We start from the raw sequence: 19,846 nt of genomic DNA, 5'->3' as shown, positions 1-19,846 counted from the left end.
AAATTTTCATAATTCTTCTGATCTAGGTCAATTTGTCTTGAAGTTGTATTTAGATAGCAGACACATGTGCTGAACCTATAAATGTGTTTGTTGTTTGGCAGTCTGCTGAGAATGCACCATGAAGGGTAGAATTCCTGAATTGCATGCTCACTGCATCTTCAGTTCCATTAGATTTTACCAAATTGTCTTCACGGGGTGGTACAATACCCCCACTCCCTATGATTGTTTGAATTCTTCACATTTGTTTTTTTCTTGGCTTTAAAAAACCAATTTAATTCTTGATTGGATGTTTAAGAAAATGTATCTGGCTGATATCTTACTTTATTTTGCCTGTTGGTTATTAAGAATACAAGCTTTCTCAAATGGTTCTTAGACAGACACATTTATTTCTCTTTGAACTGTCTCTATGGTGTCTACCAATTTCTCTTTGGAAATGGCTTAAAAACATAAACATTTTTAAAATTTCCAGCTCCTAATGTTTTTCTTGTTTTTCTTTCTCTATTATTATCTTATCTTGAGTCACCCTGTAAAGCAGAAATCTCTGGATGGACCATAGACTTGTTATCATTCAGAAGTGTTTATGTGTCTTTTTTTTTCCTTTTCTGGCTTATCCCTTAATTACTAAATTTCACTGAAAAGTTATCAAAACAATTTTTAAAATACAATTATTGAAAAATAAGTGAAAATTCTATAACATACACTGATAAGCTAGAAATCACCCCTTTTCACTGACAGGGTTGAATAGATGAACAAAGACAATGTAAGTATCCAATACTGCAAAAAGTAAGAAATATACTGAAAACTTATTGATGGACTGAATGTCAGGAACCTGTGAAAAATACCATTGCTGCAGCATGTCAGCCTTACACAGCACAAAAAGAGTATTGAGAAATAATGCAAAATTATCATTGCAGGTCCTTTTGGCTGGGGTAGACACCTAGCCAGTCTGCTCCTGTGAAGACAACATACCCTGAGACATCCTAGAGGAACCACTGTACTCAGAGCAGCAGGATTTCAGGATCCCATAGGCAGCCTGAGTCCCAGGAGCTCTTCCACCTAGGAGCTCAGGATCACAGAGATATCTGGACTCTGGGGTGTTCTGACACGAGCAAGATAACTGGAAAGACAGGCTCTAGTCAGAGACAGTGAGTGTAGGTAGCACTAGAGATAACAAGATGGCGAAAGGCAAGCTAAAGAAAATAAGCAACAGAAACCAAAATTAACTGGCATCATCAGAACCCAGTTCTCCCACCATAGAAAGTCCTGGACACCCCATCACACTAGAAAGGCATAATTCAAAATTAAAATCACTTCTCTTGATGATGATAGAGGACTTTAAGAAGAACATAAGTAACTCCCTTAAAGAAATACAGGAGAACACAGGTTAACAGGTACAAGCCCTCAAAGAACAAACACAAAAATCCCTTAAATAATTGCAATAAAACACAACCAAACAGGTGAAGGAATTAAACAAAGCCATCCAGGATCTAAAAATGGAAGTAGAAAGAATGAAGAAATCTCAAAGGGAGATTACCCTGGAGATAGAAAATCTACGAAAGAGATCAGGAGTCATAGACACAAGCATCACCAACATAATACAAGAGAGTGAAGAGAGAATGTCATGTGCAGAAGATACCATGGAAAAAATTAACCCAAAATTAACTGTAAAAGAATATGTGAAATGCAAAAAGCTCCTAACCCAAAACATCCAGGAAATTCAGGACACAATGAGAAGACCAAACCTAAGGATAATAGGTATAGATGAGAATGAAGATTCCCAACTTAAAGGGCCAGTAAATATCTTCAACAAAATTATAGAAGAAAACTTTGCTTAACCTAAAGATAGACATGAATACACAAGAAGTCTACAGAACTCCAAATAGACTAGACCAGAAAAGAAATTCCTCCCATCACATAATAATCAAAACATCAAATGCACAAAACAAAGAAAAAATACTAAAAGCAGTAAGGGAAAAAGACCAAGTAACATATAAAGGCAGACCTATAAGAATCACACCAGACTTCTCACTAGAGACTATAAAAGTCAGAAGATCTTAGACTGATATCATACAAACCCTAAGAGAAGACAAATGCCACCCCAGACTACTATACCCAGAAAAACTCTCAATCACTATAGATGGAGAAACCAAGATATTCCATGACAAAACCAAATTTGCACAATATCTTCCCACAAATTAAGCCCTTCAAAGAATAATAGATGGAAAACTCCAGCACAAGGAGGGAAATTATAACCTAGAAAAAGCAAGAAAGTAATCTTCCAACAAACCCAAAAAAAGATAGCTACACAACATTATTCCATTTCTAATAACAAAAATAACAGGAAGCAACAATCATTTTTCCTTAATATCTCTTAATATTAACAGACTCAATTCCCCAATGGAAAGACACAGGCTAAGAGACTGGATATTTAAACAGGACCAAGAATTTTGCTGTATGCAGGAAACATACCTCAGTGACAAAGACAGACACTACCTCTGAGTAAAAGGATGGAAAACAATTTTCCAAGCAAATGGTCCAATAAACAAGCTGGAGTAGCCATTATAATATCAAATAAAATCAATTTTCATCAAAAAGGTATAAGAAAACATAAGGAAATATTCATCAAAGAAAAAAAAATCTACCAAGATGAACTCCCAATTCTGAACATCTATGCTCCAAATGAAAGGGTACCCACATTCATAAAAGAGACTTTACTAAAGCTCAGAACACACATTGCACCTCACACAATAATAATGGGAGATTTCAACACCCCACTCTCATCAATGGACAGATCATAGAAACAGAAACTAAACAGAAACACAGTGAAGTTAACAGAAGTTATGAACCAAACGGATTTAACAGATATCTATAGAACATTTCATCCTAAACCAAAAGAATATATCTTTTTCTCAGCACCTCATGGTACCTTTTCCAAAATATACCATATAACTGGTCACAAAACAGGCCTCAACAGATACAAGAAAATTGATAAAATCCCATGCATTTTATCAGATCACCATGGACTAAGGCCGGTCTTCAATAATAACAAAAACAATGGAAAGCCCAAATTCATGTGGAAACTGATCAATGCTCTACTAAATTATGATTTGGTCAAGGAAGAATTAACAATGAAATTAAAGACTTTTTAGAACTTAATGAAAATGAAGGCTCGTCATACCAAAACTTATGGGACACAATGAAGCAGTGCTAAGAGGAAAATTCATAGCTCTAAGGGCCTACAAAAAGAAATTGGAGGGAGCATACACTAGCAACTTGACACCACACCTGAAAGATCCAGAACAAAAAGAAGCAAATAACCCCAAGAGGAGTAGAAGGCAGGAAATAATCAAACTCAGGGCTGAAATCAACCAAGTAGAAACAAAAAGAACTATACAAAATATCAACAAAACCAGAAGCTGGTATTTTGATAAAATCAACAAGATAGATAAACCCTTAGCCAGACTAAACAGAGGGCACAGAGACAGTATCCAAATTAAGAAAATCAGAATTGAAAAGGGAGACATAACAAAAGAAACTGGGGAAATTCAAAAATCATCAGATCAACTACTATACTCAACAAAACGAGAAAATCTGGATGAAATGAACAATTTTCTAGAGAGATACCAGGTACCAAAGATAAACAAGAGCAGATCTAAACACTTCCGGAACCCCTAAGGAAACAGCAGCAGTCATTAAAAGTCTCCCCACCAAAAAAAAAAAAAAAAAAAAAAAAGGCCAGAACCAGATGGTCTTAGTGAAGAATTCTATCAGATCTGTAAGGAAGACCTAATACTAATTCTCTTCAAACTATTCCACAAAGTAGAAACAGAAGGAACGCCACCCAATTTGTTCTATGAAGCCACAATTATGCTCATACCTAAACCACACAAAGACACAACAAAGAAAGTAAACTTCAGGCCAATCGCCCTTATGAATATCGATGCAAAAATACTCAACAAAATTTTCATAAACCAAATCCAAGAATTCATTCCAGGAATGCAGGGATGGTTTAATATTCAGAAATCCATCAATGTAATACACTATATAAACAAACTCAAAGAAAAAACCACATGATCATCTCACTAGAAGCTGTGAAAGCATTTGACAAAATTCAACATCCCTTCATGGTAAAAGTCTTGGAAAGATCAGGAATTCAAGGCCCATAACTAAACATAGTAAAAGCAATAAACAACAAGCCAGTAGCCAACATCAAACTACATGGAGAGAAACTTGAAGCAATTCTACTAAAATCAGGGACTAGACAAGGCTGATCACTCTCTCCCTACCTCTTCAATATAGTACTAGAAGTCCTAGCCAGAGCAATTAGACACCAAAAGGAAGTCATACAGATACAAATAGGAGAGGAAGAAGTCAAAATAATACTATTTGCAAATGATATGATAGTATACGTAAGTGACTCCAAAACGTCCACCAGCAGGGAAATGCAAATCAAAAAACCCCTGAGATTCCACCTCACACCAGTCAGAATGACTAAGATTAAAAACTCAGATGACAGCAGATACTGGCGGGGATGTGGAGAAAGAGGAAAACATTATTGATGGGATTGCAAGATGGCACAACCATTCTGGAAATCAGTCTGGTGGTTCCTCAGAAAATTGGACATAGCATTACCTGAGGACCCACCTATACCACTCCTGGGTATATACTCAGAAGATGCTCCAAAATATAACAAGAACATATGCTCCACTATGTTCATAGCACCATTATTTATAACAGCCAGAAACAGGAAAGAACCCATTTGTCCTTCAACAGAGGAATGGATACAGAAAATGTGGTACATTTACACAATGATATACTACTCAGCTCTTAAAAACAATGAATTCGTGAAATTCTTTTGGTAAATGGATGAAACTAGAAAATATCATTCTGAATGAGGTAACCCAATAACAAAAGAACACATAAGGTATGTACTCACTGATAATTAAATATTGGCCCAAAAGATCACAATACCCAAGCTACAACTCACAGACCACATGAAACTCATAAAGGAGGAAGACCAAAATGTGGGTGCTTCGGTCCTTGGTCCTGTAATGGCTGGATGCCCCAGTGTGGGGGAATTCGAGGGCAGCGAGGTGGGAGTGGTTGGGTTAGTGGGTAGGTGGGGGCATACCCTCATAGAAACAAAAGGAGGGGAGACGGGATGAGGATTCCTAGGTGGGGGGAAATGGGGAAATGGGATAGCATCTGAAATGTAAATAAAATATTCAATAAAAAATTTAAAGATGTATTGCAGGCTAAAGGTTAAAGAATCAAAATTCTTAAACATGAAAACACTCAGAATCACACATATTTAGGAAGTCCATCAAATACACTAAACTGTATGCAGAGAAAACTGGCATGTATGTCATAACGAGTCTAATTAAACAAAATGGAGAGGAGCCTATAATAGAAATAAGGAGGAACAGACAGCTTAGTGATGATGGCAGACTTATCACCAGAACCAATGGAGGCCAAAGACAGATGTCAATTCCCACCATGCTGAAATAAATTGTTAATTCACAAGTCTGTATACAGCAACAGCATGTCCTTTAGAAATGAAGGTGAAATAAAAACATGTGAAGATAAAAGAATATTAAGAATGTTCAGCACTGAAAAGATGTAAGAGTATATACCCCTTAAATATGATTAATTTTAATTTATGGAGGAGTTAGAGAGAAGACCCTCACATATACAGAGGTGGATGCTCACAGCTAACCAATTTAATTTTAATTTAATGATTTTAATTTTGACTCTGTCAAAATGAAAGCAATGTGAATTGTGTGTGTACATAGATGCTCATATCTGACAACTAGGGTATAGCATACTACTACTTAGTTACACACAAAGAATCTCTTTTAAGCCCATGCCTATTAACTAATGCCACTGAACTGGCAAACTAAAACAATGGTACCATCTGGCTGGTGTGTTTCCCTTGTGTCCTGACCCAACCAGAATTATACAGACCAAGCAGCTGTCCAGCCACAACACAAAGCAGAAAAGGAAGGACGACAATAATCAATCAAACTGCGCCTGCCCAGGGTCATTTAAAGGTAGACTGTCTACTCTAATGAGCTAAACAGTGACACAAGAAAACATGTACAACCAGACAGCATGAAAACAAAACACTTTAAAGAAAAATTAACAAAATTTTATCAGTGGATCCCCCAAAAAAGGAAATCTAAGAAATGGCAATGTTTAGAATACTTTCTTTTAAAAATCAGAGAGAGAAAGAGACAGATGAATGCTGGTACAAGAATTGGTTTGCAGCCTCTCCAAGGTTGTCAACCCTATTTCCTTCCATCTTGGGACCATTATTTGGGTTCTTTTTGCTTTTTTCTGCTGGTCCCTGGCCCTCAAATAGGCGGACTAACTCTGTGATACAACAGATAAATAATTTGGTAGCAAAACCTACTCAGATACATTATCATAAGTTAGCTATGGAGGACCACTAGACTCAAGATGAGGTTGTTACTTTATACAGGGTGTTTCCAAAACCCATCTCCACCCAACCTAAAAGGGGGGACTTCTGCCCCTAGACCAAGCAGAGAGGGGCCACTCAGAACCCCCTCTGTCAGGCGATCTGAATTCTTGCTTAGGCTGCGAGGCTAAGGACTACAAGGGAATATAAATAAAAGATAAAAATATCTATTTGGGTTCCCTGAAGGACAAGCCTGACTGCATAGGGGTTGATGTGAAAAGTATCCCCTCTCCAGGAAAAAGACATCGGGACGGGTATGGCCCTCATGCCTCACTGGACAACGACAGGGGGACTGAAGCCATTACAAGGTCCCCTTCAAACACTGGAGGTCAGGCCTCTATCCTCGCCTTCGCAAGTTTAGAATTGCCACAGCCCTTCTATACTTAGAGAAGGGAGGAGATGTCAGGGGCAGCCCTGCTTACACACTGTAGGCCTAAAATCAGCCATAGGCCTAAAATCAGCAGTGGGCCTGTCATACATGTATACTAACACCAAGTCTTGGGTCTCAGTGGAAAAACATTGAAACAGATGGCTATAAGCTAATGTCAACAGGCAGCTTTTGTGGAAATTTATAAGCCTGAGTAGTCATAGACCTTGTAAATAGGTAGCCTTGGCAGACAATACCAACTTAGATAAGGACAAGAGAGTCATAGGCAGAGTCATAGTGAATTGTCCCCTGAACCTTCACCTAGCCGATATCCGGTTCTGAAGATATCTGTATTCCCCCTGAACACCCACACTCCAGTGTCATTCCCTTCCCCACATCCTGCCTTTCTGTGTTTATAACCCCTGTGCGAATTAATTACGATTTGAGAAAAAATAAAAAATAAAAAAAAAGAATAGTTTCGTTAAAGTTCAATGAACTACAAGCCTATACAGATAAATAATATACAAAGAAATCAAAATTTCTGACACAGAACTAAAAATAATATTTTTGAAAAAAACAAAACAAAACAAAAACAAAAAACAAACGAGTAGATGAACGTTGCTATAGGCTCCTCATTGAAGAATCAGTTCTGAGGGGTTTCTTTCAATTAAGAACAAAAGAGAAAGAGAAAAGGAAAGAAGGAATCTCCAGGAGTTAAAGAATACCTTTAAGAGCTCTAACCTGTGGATGCTAAAATTCAAGACCAAATAAATTTAAAAGAACAACAAAGCATATTTACTGAAATAATGGCTAATCTGAGCAAAGAAGCCAATATCCAGACACAAAAGGATCAAAGACCTCTAGCCAAATCAAAATGAAAAAAGGAGCTCCCTAAGGAAAAAAAAATCATCTACAATGAAAGCCATAGGATGAAACCTTGGAATAGAAAAATATTAGAAATCTACAACTGGGTGGTGAGAAGGCTCAGTAGGTCAACGCACTTGCTGCCATGCATGATGAACTGGGTTTGAGCTCCAGAAATCTAATGGTAGAAAGAACTTAATCCTATAAATTGTGTGACGACCTCCACACATAAGCAGTGACATGCATGGGTGCACGTATGCATACACATGCCTGTGCATGCGCACACACATGTACACACAAATGAGTACATAAGTGGATGTAAAGGAAACAAAAATCCTGAAACAATGGTCTTATTATGACTCTCAGCAGAGCATTCGGGACAAGCCCTGTTGGTCTGGAAAGACCAAAGTGAAATATTCAGAGTGATAAGAGAAAGAAGAGAAGGAACCATTTGATAATACTATAACCCCAAAAATCTTTCAGAAATGTAGGCGATATGACAACTCTGTGTGTGAAGATGGTTTCCTTTAATCCTAGAAGTATACTTGGGTGGCAGAGGTGAGGGATCAAGGTTAGCCAGGGCTACCTAATGACATCTCCTCTCAGACCAGCACAGAACTCAATGGTGTAACTAATAGTCACAACTGAAATGCAGGGAATCTGCAATGATGGTATGGAAAGAAAATTATTAATTATTATATTGTTAATAATTATTTTATAATTGACATAAAAGTTAACAGACAAAACTACTAATGATTATCATTAACTAATCATCAAGGGATACATACTACTAAGTAATGTCTAAATGTGGTAGAGTTAGCATAGAAAATGTTTAAGAAACTCAAGTAGTTAAACAGAAGAAAACAAAATATCCAGTTAAGAAATAGACTGAAGATCTTTAATAAACAGTTCTCAAAAGATAGAATTAACCAAGAGGCATATGTTTAGCATCATTAATCATCAGAGAAATATAAACTGAATCTACATCTTCCAGAATAGCAAAATATAAAAGGAAGAAAGTCTGTAAATAGCAAATATCGGTTGTGCTAGGGTGAATTGGAACTGTCATAATGGGCAAAGTGTGTGGATGTTCCTCAGAGTCCAAGTCTACAGTCAACACATGAACAATCAATCTTGCTTCTACAGACTGACTGAAAAGGTTTAACACCAGTAAGTTTAGGAGGCATCTGTCTGCCGCCCTGTGGTCACTGCACCACTGTTCATAATACCTAAATTAATGGCATCACACTGTGTCTAACAGATTGATGAATAAAACTCTAACACACACACACACACACACACACACACTAATTAATATTCATCACCTTCAAAAAGAAAGAAATTGGTTATTTGATGCCACATAGATAGAATTTTAGAGTCTTATGCAAAATAGAATAAATCATACATAAAAAAAGCCCACCAAATATTTGTACTTTAATGTAGCAGCTGAATGTTAAGCTTAGAGAAATGTGTATTAGTGGTCACCACAGCGGAGCTGGGAGCAGAGGAAGGAGAATAAGTGAAGGATACCAACCCTCAGCTAAGATGGAGGAAGGAAGGCTTTTTTGAAATGCATTTCAAAGTGTGGTAGATACACTTAGGCTGCAAAGTTGCTAAGAGACTAAATTCTCCATGTTCTTACCACAAGAGCTAAGGGTTTAACTTAATGGAGGTATTAATTAGACTCATTTCACATTGATAAATCATGACATCATTTTGTATATCATGAGCGTATGAAAATCATCCGTTTCAAATAGAACATTAAAAACTGTAAAGCTATGCAGAACACTTTTTAAAAGGAGACTAGCCGAGAGTCTGCATGTCTCAATTTGTCCCACATTAAATATTAACATATGCAAAGTTGGTTTACTTTGAAAGACTGAAAACTAGCAAAGTCTTCTATATCTGCAAATTGGACAGAGCAATGCTTGGCTCAAGTTAGTACCCACACAGACACTGCTATTATTTAAGAAGAGAAAACATGAATAATTTCATAAGAGACATCTTTCGAGTCAGCCTTGAGAAGTCACATTTGCCCAATATGTTCCTAGAAAGTATTATGAAACCCTACCTAAGTTCACTGCATGGAGATTGAGTTTCCTCAGAGGACATTAAAACAGCCAGCTCACATGTAAAAATACACATGTACTGAGCAGATCACACAGAGAGAACTGTCCCTACTCACATTCTCATAGAGAGCTTGAAGGGTCTCCAGGTCCACCACAGAGTTGTCCAAGTTCACAACAGCTGTGGAAAAAAAAAGACAAAGGAAAAATGTAAATTACCATAAGTCAGCTGTGAAATGATGTTTAGCCATTTCAGGCAAAAGGTTCAGGAGCAGTAGTTAGAGTACACATGAACTTTAACTTCAGTGTGTATACTTGCCCCACTCCAAAGACCATGTCTCAGAACCTGCAATGTGTCAGGTGACAAGTTTCAAAATGTTTCAGTTGCTCTCTGTGCTGGCTAGTTTTAAGTCATTTTGACATAAGCTAGAGTTAGAGCAAGTCTCAACTGAGAAAAAGGCATCAGGCTGTAGGCAACCCTGTAGAGTTTTTTTGTTTGTTTGTTTTTTGTTTTTTGTTTTTTTGTTGCTGCTTTTGTTTTTCGAGACAGGATTTCTCTGTGTAGCCCTGGCTGTCCTGGAATTCACTCTGTAGACCAGGCTGGCCTCAAACTCATAAATCCACCTGTTTCTGCCTCCCAAGTGCTGGGATTAAAGGCATGTACCACCACTGCCCAGCAAAGATTTACTTATTTTATGTATGTGAGTACACTGTTGCTATCTTCAAACACACCAGAGGAGGGCATCAGATCCCATTACAGATGATTGTGAGCCACCGTGTGATTACTGGGAATTGAACTCAGGACCTCTGGCAGAGCAGTCAGTGCTCTTAACCACTGAGCTATCTTTCTAGCCCTGAGAATTTTTTAATTAGTGATTGATGGGAGAAGGTCCAGTCCATTGTGGGTGGTGTCATTCCTGGGTTCTGTAAGAAAGCAGGCTGAGCAAGCCATGGTGAGCAAGGCAGTAAGCAGCATTCCTTCATGACTCCTGAATCAGTTCCTGCCTCCAGGTATCAGATCTGCTTGATATCTAGCCTTTACTTCCTTTGGTGATGTACTAGTGTAAACCAAATAAACCCTCTTCCCCCAATGTACTTTAGGTCACGGTATTTTATCATAGCAATAGTAACCATAACTAGGACACTACAAATACTATATCCCATGTTATGTTAAAGAAAGAGTGTAAATAAGCCTTTCACTGTTCAATAAAATACATTTAACATTTTTGCATACTACAAGAACGGTAGGCAGATCATCCATTAAATCACTGTGGCCTAGTTTTATGCCAATAATTGTTAATGTATGTCAGCTTACTCAAAACATCTGATGAAGCCTTCTTTGGTGTTGATATTCAGATGATCACAGACAAAATAGATCATCAAAACCCAGAAATATGTTTGAATTTTTTCTAGAGATATGGGAGTGAAAGTATGTAGAATACTATATTGTACTTGAAATCAGGTGAATTCATTAAAATTTCATTAAAAACAATCTGTTTCCCATGGCTGTACTAGGCTAAAACAGCGCAAAATTGTCATGAGGGATTTGTGCCAAGGAGCCACTGAAGAAGCTCTCATGGAATTAAAGATTTCCAGGAGAAAAATCACAGTGTGGATAATCACAATTTTGATATATTTATTTTGATAACTGAGACAATTTACTATGTCTCTCTCCTCAAATCTTAAAGTACACATTTACTAGTTGATGCTGGCACAAGGCCCAAGAAAAAAATAAGGAAAAAAATGTGGAAATTGAAGCACAAGAAGGAGCAGAAAACTAACCAAAGGTAATTTAACATTTCTGGGAACAGAGCCCAAATTCACCAACAAATATTGTACCAAGTAGAATATGATATTTCCACTCTAATAATAATGTCCTGTCTCAGTTTAAAAATTAGTGTTCCTACAGAAATCCAAGAGTCAGATTTTCTGCCAAATCTCCTTATTATTAGATTATACCAAGCAGCACAAATTACTAAAATTAAGAGATTAATTCATAGCATTTCTTGAGGTAATATAAAACAAACTACATGAAACTCAGATTAAAGTAGAAAATAAAAGTAACTAACTGATGTATGAAAATGTTTCCTTTGGTTTTATAGTTTGGTCTAAGGAAAGTCTAAGTGAATCTAGGGAACCCTAAGTGAAAACCTGAGTAATGTTGTAATTCATCAGGCAATAATCACCCTAGAACTTTTTATATTTCTTAAGTGACATAGTAAGAGATTTGTGAAAAAAACTACAAAAAAATATTAGTAATCAATTTAGTGTAATATTTCACCCTCAAAATATAATAACATTGTTCATATTCAAGTAAAAATCACAGGATACATTTGCCTTTTGACTATACCCATCATTTTCTGGGTATTGACTATACCCGTAATTATTAATTTAAAAATTATAAAGACTGTTACACCTTTGGCCAAATTGACCATAAGAAAGAGAAATGACCCAAGTCAACAAAATTAGAGATGAAACCAGAGGCAATTACAATACACAATGAGGAAATGCAGAGATTCATAAGGTCATGTTTTAAAATTCTATATTCCACAAACTTGAAAACCTAAAAGAAATTAATGAACATCTAGATACATAAGAACTCTCAAATATACATGATAATATAAACAGGCTTATAACATCCAGTGATATAAAAGTAATATTTTTCTAAGTGCCATTTTCAGTAATAATAACATTCTAGTCTCCAAACCAGACAAAGACTCAAAGAAAGTTATAGGCCAATATTTCTGATGAACATAGATGCACAAACAAGTTGGTGAAATCTTTGCAAATGAATTCAATCATCAAAAGGCATTCCATTGTGATCTACCTTTAATGGTTGAATATACATAAATCAACACACATGGTCCACCAAATAAATAAACTAAAATTCAGAAACCAAGTGGTCATCTCATGAGATGCATAAAAAGCCTTTGAAAAAAATCCAATACTCCTTTATAATAAAAGTCCTGGAAAGAGTAAGGACAGAAAGAATATATGTCAATGTAATTGTTAATTAAATTAAAAATTTTGATGGGACCTGAAGAGGCCACATCCTGTAGCCAGGCAGGAACCCCAATGAAGTGATAGAGACACTAACCCACCCACAAAACTTTCAACCCCAAATTTATCTTATCTACAAAAATTACAGACACAGGGGATGGAGCAAAGACTGAGGGAATAGCCGGCACATCTTGAGACCGAAAGCACCAATCCCTGACAGGACTAATGAAACTCTGTTATGCTGGTAGACAGGAGTCTAGCATGCCACCTCTGAGAGGCTCCACCCAGAAAATGACTCAGACAGATGGAGACATCCACAGTCAAACAGTGGATGGAGCTTGGGGACTCTTGTGGAAGAACAGAAGGAAGGATTGCAGTCCTTAAGAGGATAGGAACTCCACAGGAAGACCAACAGAGTCAACTAATCTGAATTCTTGCGGCTCTCAGAGACCAAGCCATGCAGCAAAGAACATACACGGGCTGGACCTAGGCCTCCCCCCACACATGTAGCAGATGTGCAGCTTGGTCTTCATGTGGTCCCCGAACAACTGGAGTGTTGGCTATCCTAAAAGTTGTTGCCTGTACATGGCATATGCTCTTCTAGCTGAGGTGCCTTGTCTGGCCTCAGTGAGAGAGGATGTGTCTAGTCTCACAGAGACTTGATGTGCCACGGTGGGATGATACCCAGGGGACCCACCAGCTTAGAAGATAATAGGAAGTTGGAGGAAGGGAAGAAATATGGGAGGGAGTGACTAGGGGAGGTAGTGGACAGGATAGAAATTGAATAAGTGAAATAATAATAATAATAATAATAATAATAATATAATATAATATAATATAATATAATATAATATTAATAATAATAATAATAAGACCCAAGATTACATTGTGTGTTAAGCATATTTTGCCTTATACCGTTATCATACCCCCTTTCTTGTACCTCCTCTTCTATTTCTCCCCGGTGTTTCTCTAGGATTTCCTTATATATACATGCATGTTCTTATATAGTAATACATGATGAATATATGAGACAAAATAATGAGATAAAAACATACATATCTGTCTTTCTGAAATTGGCAAGGTTTACTCAATATGGTTGCTTCCGGTTGTACCCATTTTCTTGAAATCACACAATTTCATTCTGGATTGTGGCAATGTGCCTACAGGTTTGTTTTCAAATCACACAACATCATCCTGTATTGCCACGATGTACCAACAATTTGTTTTGCCATTCTTCAGTTTTAGACACCTCCATGAGTCCTATTACTTGCGTACTGTGAAAGATTACTGCAAGGATGTTTAAGGATTTCCGAGATACTTGGTATCTGGGTCACATGATAGATCCACGTTGAGGTGTTTGAAAAGGCTCTAGATTTACATGTGGCTGGATTAGTTCACACTTCCAACAGTTGCATACAAAGGGTTCTTTATGTCCATGCCCTCATTGTCATCTGAGATTTGTTTTCTTAATGATTGCCATTAAACTGGGGTAAGATGGAACCTCAATGTCATTTTATTGGAGAAAGCACATGGGAGATACAGGTGCATGCCCTGTATACATGTGCACTTTTGTGAGGAGTTAAGGGATTGCTTTAGATGTTGTTTCTCGGGTATCATCTGTGTTAAGTTTTTGAGACTGTATCTTACGCTACTACTACTTTAAGCTCACAAAGTGCTGGGGCTCAATGGTCAGCAATCCTCAGAGACATATACTGCTGGGGTTATAAGCACATGTCACAGTGGTTTGTATCAAATGTGTGTTCTGGGCATTGGACTTGGATTCTCATGTTAGCAAAGCAAAGACTTTACTATCTGAGCTGCCTCCTCAGCCCTTAGCAGGGTTTTTAACAAATAGCAACCTCAGACTCTAGCTTATGCAATCTTTGAAGTAGTTCCCAAACTACTATTTTTATATGAATCTCCAGGTCCTCTCAGTTCTAACCTTTCCAAAGTTCATCAGTATAACTTCGTGCCCTTCATACATACATATACCCATTTTATAGAAACAAATTAGAGGGAGATGGCTTAGTCATTGAATTACCTTCCATGTGAACATAAAGACCCAGGTTGGGATCCCTAGAACACACATTAATGCTAGCCATGGATGCTAGTAAGTCTAGTGCTGAAGAAGGGAAGATGCAAATCCCATGGGTTACTACTCACCCAGTCAAGTCAGGCAAGGCAATCAGAGAGCTCCAGGTTCAGTGAGAGATTCTACCGCAAAGAATAAGGTAAATAAGATGGAAAGCAATAGAGAAAAACATGAAATGTTGCTGTGTGACCTTCATGTGCATGAACACATACATTCATAGACACACTGTGTCCCTCCATGGAGACTGCAAAATAGCACGAATGTTGCTCTAGCTCTCTCTGGGTCCATAGAGTGCCCTAAATATTATAGCCATTTTAAAATTCTTTATTTTATATTTTCTGATCATAATATATCACTTCACCCTTCTCTTTCCTCCCTCCATGCCGTTCCATATACTCCTTCTTGCTATTTTCCAAATTCATGATTTTTTCAGTAAGTTTTGTTACGCACATACATGTGTGTATATAAACAGATAAGATAGATAGATAGATAGATAGATAGATAGATAGATAGATAGATAGACAGATAGAAAGAATGTGTTTGGTACATGTAAGGTTACTTGCATGTATATTTCCAGGGCTGATCATTGGTATTGAATAACCAACTGGTATGTATGTTCTTCTTGGGAGAAGGCTATTTCTCTTGCTGAAAGTATTCCTCTTTATTTGCCTGTAGTTCTTTGCATAGGATTGAGGACTCATGGGCTCCTCCCCATCCACTCTAGTGTATATACTATTGTTGTTGTTCAGCTCATTTTGGGCAATCATGTTTGTTAGACTCTATATATGTAGCTTCTTAAAATACTAGGAGACACTATGTCACAGCACACTAGCTAATCATCTGGCTTTTCCAATTTTTCCTAAGTGTTTTGCGGATGTTGGAACTAGGCTTCACACATATGCGTTTTGACATTTCTTTAGCTTATAAAAAAATCAGAATGAAATGGAAATGCAGTTACCCAGCCTTCAGAAAAAAGCCACAATAGCTGGCCTTAGGACAAAGGAGTCATACATTATAATACCTTATACTTCACATAGGCTCATAAAGTCAAAGAGAACTGCAGAAGCAAAGCCCAAATACTTAAATGGGTAAGAACACTTTTTTTCCAACAGGACCACAAGCTACAGTGAAAAAAGAAATTATTGTGGAAATGATGTTTTGTCTCATAGAATGTGATAGTTTGTATATGCTTGGATCAGGGAGTGGCATTATTAAAAGGTATGGCCCTGTTGGAGTAGGTGTGGCCTTGTTGGAGTAGGTGTGTCACTGTGGGCATGGGCTTTAAGACCATCACAGAGCTGCTTGGAAGCCAGTCTTCTAGCTTCCTTCAGATGAAGATGTAGAACTCTCAAATCTTTCTGTTCTATGCCTGCCTGGACACTGCCATGCTCCAGCCTTGATAATGGACTGAACCTCTGAACCTCTAAGCCAGCCCAAATTAAACATTGTTTTTGTAAGAGTTGCCTTGGTCAGGGTATCTGTTCACAACAGTAAAACCCTAAGATATAGAAGACAGGGGAGACCATCTTTTGGAAATGTCTAGATTTGTTATATGAAGCTGTGCTGAATAATTTTCTGTGACACAACCTAGAGTTATCTGAAAGGGGGAAATCTCAATTAGGAAAATGCCTCCATGAGCTCCAGCTGTATGGCATTTTCTTAATTAGTGATTTTTGGGGGAGGGATCATCCTGTTATGGATGGTGCTAACCCTCTGCTGGTGGTCTTGGGTTCTATAATGAAGAGGCTAAGCATGTCGTGATGAGCAAGCCAGTAAGCAGCACTCCATGACTTTTGCATCAGCTTCTGCTTCAAGGTTCTAGCCCTGTTTGAGTTCCTGTCCTGACTTCCTTCCTAATGGAACAGTGATATGGAAGTGTAAGCCAGATAAATACTTTCTTCCCAAACTTGCTTTTTTGGTCTTCGTATTTTATCCCGGTAATAGTAACCCTGACTAAGATAGAAACCCAGTGCAGCATGGATGCCTCCAAAGAGTGCATATTTCCAAGCAACTCACTCACGGAAGATTCAAGCATCACATTTGAGACTCCTTCATAAGAAAATAGCTGTGTGCTAATCCCCAACTGAGAAGATACACACCTGGAGGGCTCCAAAAGGAAAAAACTGAACTGTCAAAATGTATGTGATAGGAAAAATGTTCTAAAAATGAAATGAAACTGTTTTAAATGTATGGCTTGGCTTTGCTCAATTAGGCCAAAGAATACACCCAATGCTGGAGGAAAAATACTGTAGATCGAAGGGCAGCTTGCTACCACATTCATCTCAACATTTTATCCACCCTTGGGAGACAGAAATCACACTGCACGCTTAATGTTGCCCACCAGTACATATGATCCAAGACGCTCAGACAGCAAGAATGTGGGCATACCCAAACTGAGAAAATCTGTTTGTATTATGGTAAAGGTGACACATGACTAGTGCTACTTATAGTTTTGGCCAGAGCTCAGAAGAGAAAATTAATCTCCTTCTATCTGCATCTCCTATCTTAGCATTATAAATTATAGAAAATGTGAAGTAAGGGCTAGGTAGATGGGTCAGGGGTAAAGTGCTTGCTGCTCAAGCCTGGGGACCTCAGCTCAGATCCTCAACATCCACATAAAAAATATGGGCATCACAGCCTGCAGTTGTAACCTCAGAGCTGGGAAGACTGTCACAGGAAGATTCCTGGGACTCACTAGACAGCCAGTGTGGCCAAAGCAGTGAGCTCCAGGTACAGTGAGAGACCCTGTCTCAAAAATCAAGATAGAGAAGAGGAAGATACCCAATGTTGACCTCTGACCTCTGCAAATATGTCCAAACATATGAACTCTCACTTACAACACACACACACAAACACGCACACACACACACACACACACACACACACACACACACAAATGTAAAGAAAGACTAAAGCAAAATGCAGGAAGTATGTACGTGTAGATTTAACTATGAGGTAAATTCTCAGTCTTTCCCTGGAGGCATTATGCCTTCAGCCATCCTGTGGGAATCTTAGCAGATGTTTAGCTTGGCATTCTTTACATACTCACATATACAGGCTCTTGAAGATTTCCAGTAATTTTTAATGATGGTAAGCCTATCTATGTTAAATGAAGGATAAATCGATGTCTTGTTTATGAATACCCCATAAAAGAACAGCACTCTGATGTTCATATTTGTAAGGTTCTATATCTTAAAAATGTTCTCCTCATTTAAGTCTACAATTTATGTTCAATAAGATGTTTTAACTTACAAAAAGAAAGCAATCAAAACTTGTAGTTTCTATGAAATTACTGGAGACTCATATATATGTTCTGAAATCCAAACAGACATGGATGTAGAACATGGGTCTGCAAGTGATCAACTGTGTGTCTCATGCAGAGACATTGTAGGCTTTTTGGGCCTCTGCTTTTTTATAAGGGAAATGGATCCATATACAGCCACGCTGTTATTAACAGCTCTATTGTGTGTGATAGTCTACCATTGTAGGTACTCAAAAAATAAAAGGGTTGACATGCAAGCAGAAAGGGCCTATTAGATGGAGATCAGGGCCAGAGGGAGGGGGAGGGGAACAGAAATGGAGGGTAAAGATCAACAACAAGGAAAGCAGGAAAAAAACAGTATGAAACATTGTTTTGTCAGTTTAAAAACTTCATGTTTATATATCATAGCATATAGTAACTCCATGTGCCACTATAGATATATTTGTTCTTTTAAAACAAAATAAAAAACAGAGTGCATATTTCTTATTTTCATTTTGAATGATAACATGCTAGAATATCAAAGACAAGTTCAGCGAGTTAATCCTGTTGTACACATGAAGAACTATGGGGAAATGGGCAGTTTCCAAGTTACCGGGCAGTGTATGAAAAGATTACCTAGTCAGAAATGCAACATCATTAATAACCCCCAAAATGTTCCTCCACAAAATGATAAGGCTGCCATTACCCATTCCCTTTGATTACTATAAAAAACAACCGCAGATGACATCATGGGATATCAAAGGGATCATTTCCCTAAAGGATCAACGACAGTCATTCCAGCAGTATCCTTTTCAAGATCAGCAAAGGATGCAGTTATTATGATAGATGCATCCATCCACAAAGGAGAGAGGATGCCTTTCTGAAAACACCAAGCACTCATTCATGGAACAAATATTCATACTTCAAAATCTGATTCTTCCTAACCCTGGAGATAGAGTGGCAACGTTGACAGCTATAGTCCCTCCCCTTGCATACTTTATATAGTTCCTCCCCCTGCAGGCTATATTTCCACCTCTTGCAGAGCTTCTTAACTATTAAAATAGCATGTTCCTTAAAAGAAAGAATAGCACACTTTTGTAGATTCAATAATTTTAAAATTCAACTTCATGTAACCCATCTTCTCTTTCTAGGGGATTTTATTATGATGGGGCTTTGTTTTAAAGTAAAGGCAGTGAGGGAAGAATTCTAAATGTTTTACACATAGGCTACAGACTCTCTAGCTGGGAAGAAAGAAATCAATGTGATATACAACTCAAGAGAGGTACGTGCCAAGCAAACTTGCATAGAGGAGAGTAAGGACGTACGTTTCTGATTAAGGCAGTAGGCTGCATAGCCCTATAGGCCTTGTTTATAAGAACTGTACAAGTTAAATTATTGGAGAACAAATGCATTTTGTTTGAGTCAGAATGTCGCCTCCTTGTCTAGGCAGAGGGAAAAATGGATACCACGACTGTAATCCTTCCCGAATAAAGTCTTTAAACGCAAACATGATTGCACTGTAGACTGTTTAATCTGGTGATATTGTGTTTCATTTCTGGTTTTGGAGAGGTTTGTTGATCAGACCATAGTGGGTCTGACTCCATGCTTATCTCAACTGTTTAGATAAGACATATTTGACTTTGGCAGGTGACAAAATCTAGGGTGTGGAGTAAGAGGTAGAAAAAAACAGGCTGGCAAGTTCCCAGGTAGTGTTTATTTTAAGCATAGTGTATAGATG

The 19,846-nt window shown here is 37.8% G+C and overlaps 1 protein-coding gene across 2 annotated transcripts in view; it reads right to left on the bottom strand.

Annotated features, from left to right (window-relative positions):
• Nucleotides 1–19,846, bottom strand: part of Fmn2 (formin 2) — a 339,367-nt gene that overhangs the window by 158,150 nt on the left and 161,371 nt on the right. For both annotated transcript variants that reach the window (XM_028755264.1, XM_028755265.1), the window contains one exon: nt 9,895–9,956. In XM_028755264.1, coding sequence (XP_028611097.1) covers nt 9,895–9,956 — 62 coding nt within the window. The remainder of the gene's footprint in view (nt 1–9,894; nt 9,957–19,846) is intronic.

Source organism: Grammomys surdaster, unplaced genomic scaffold (assembly GCF_004785775.1).
Source record: "Grammomys surdaster isolate TR1022 unplaced genomic scaffold, NIH_TR_1.0 126051, whole genome shotgun sequence".
NCBI lineage: Eukaryota > Metazoa > Chordata > Mammalia > Rodentia > Muridae > Grammomys > Grammomys surdaster.
The sequence above is the reverse complement of the archived record's forward strand: the minus strand, read 5'-3'. Positions and strand labels throughout refer to the sequence as shown.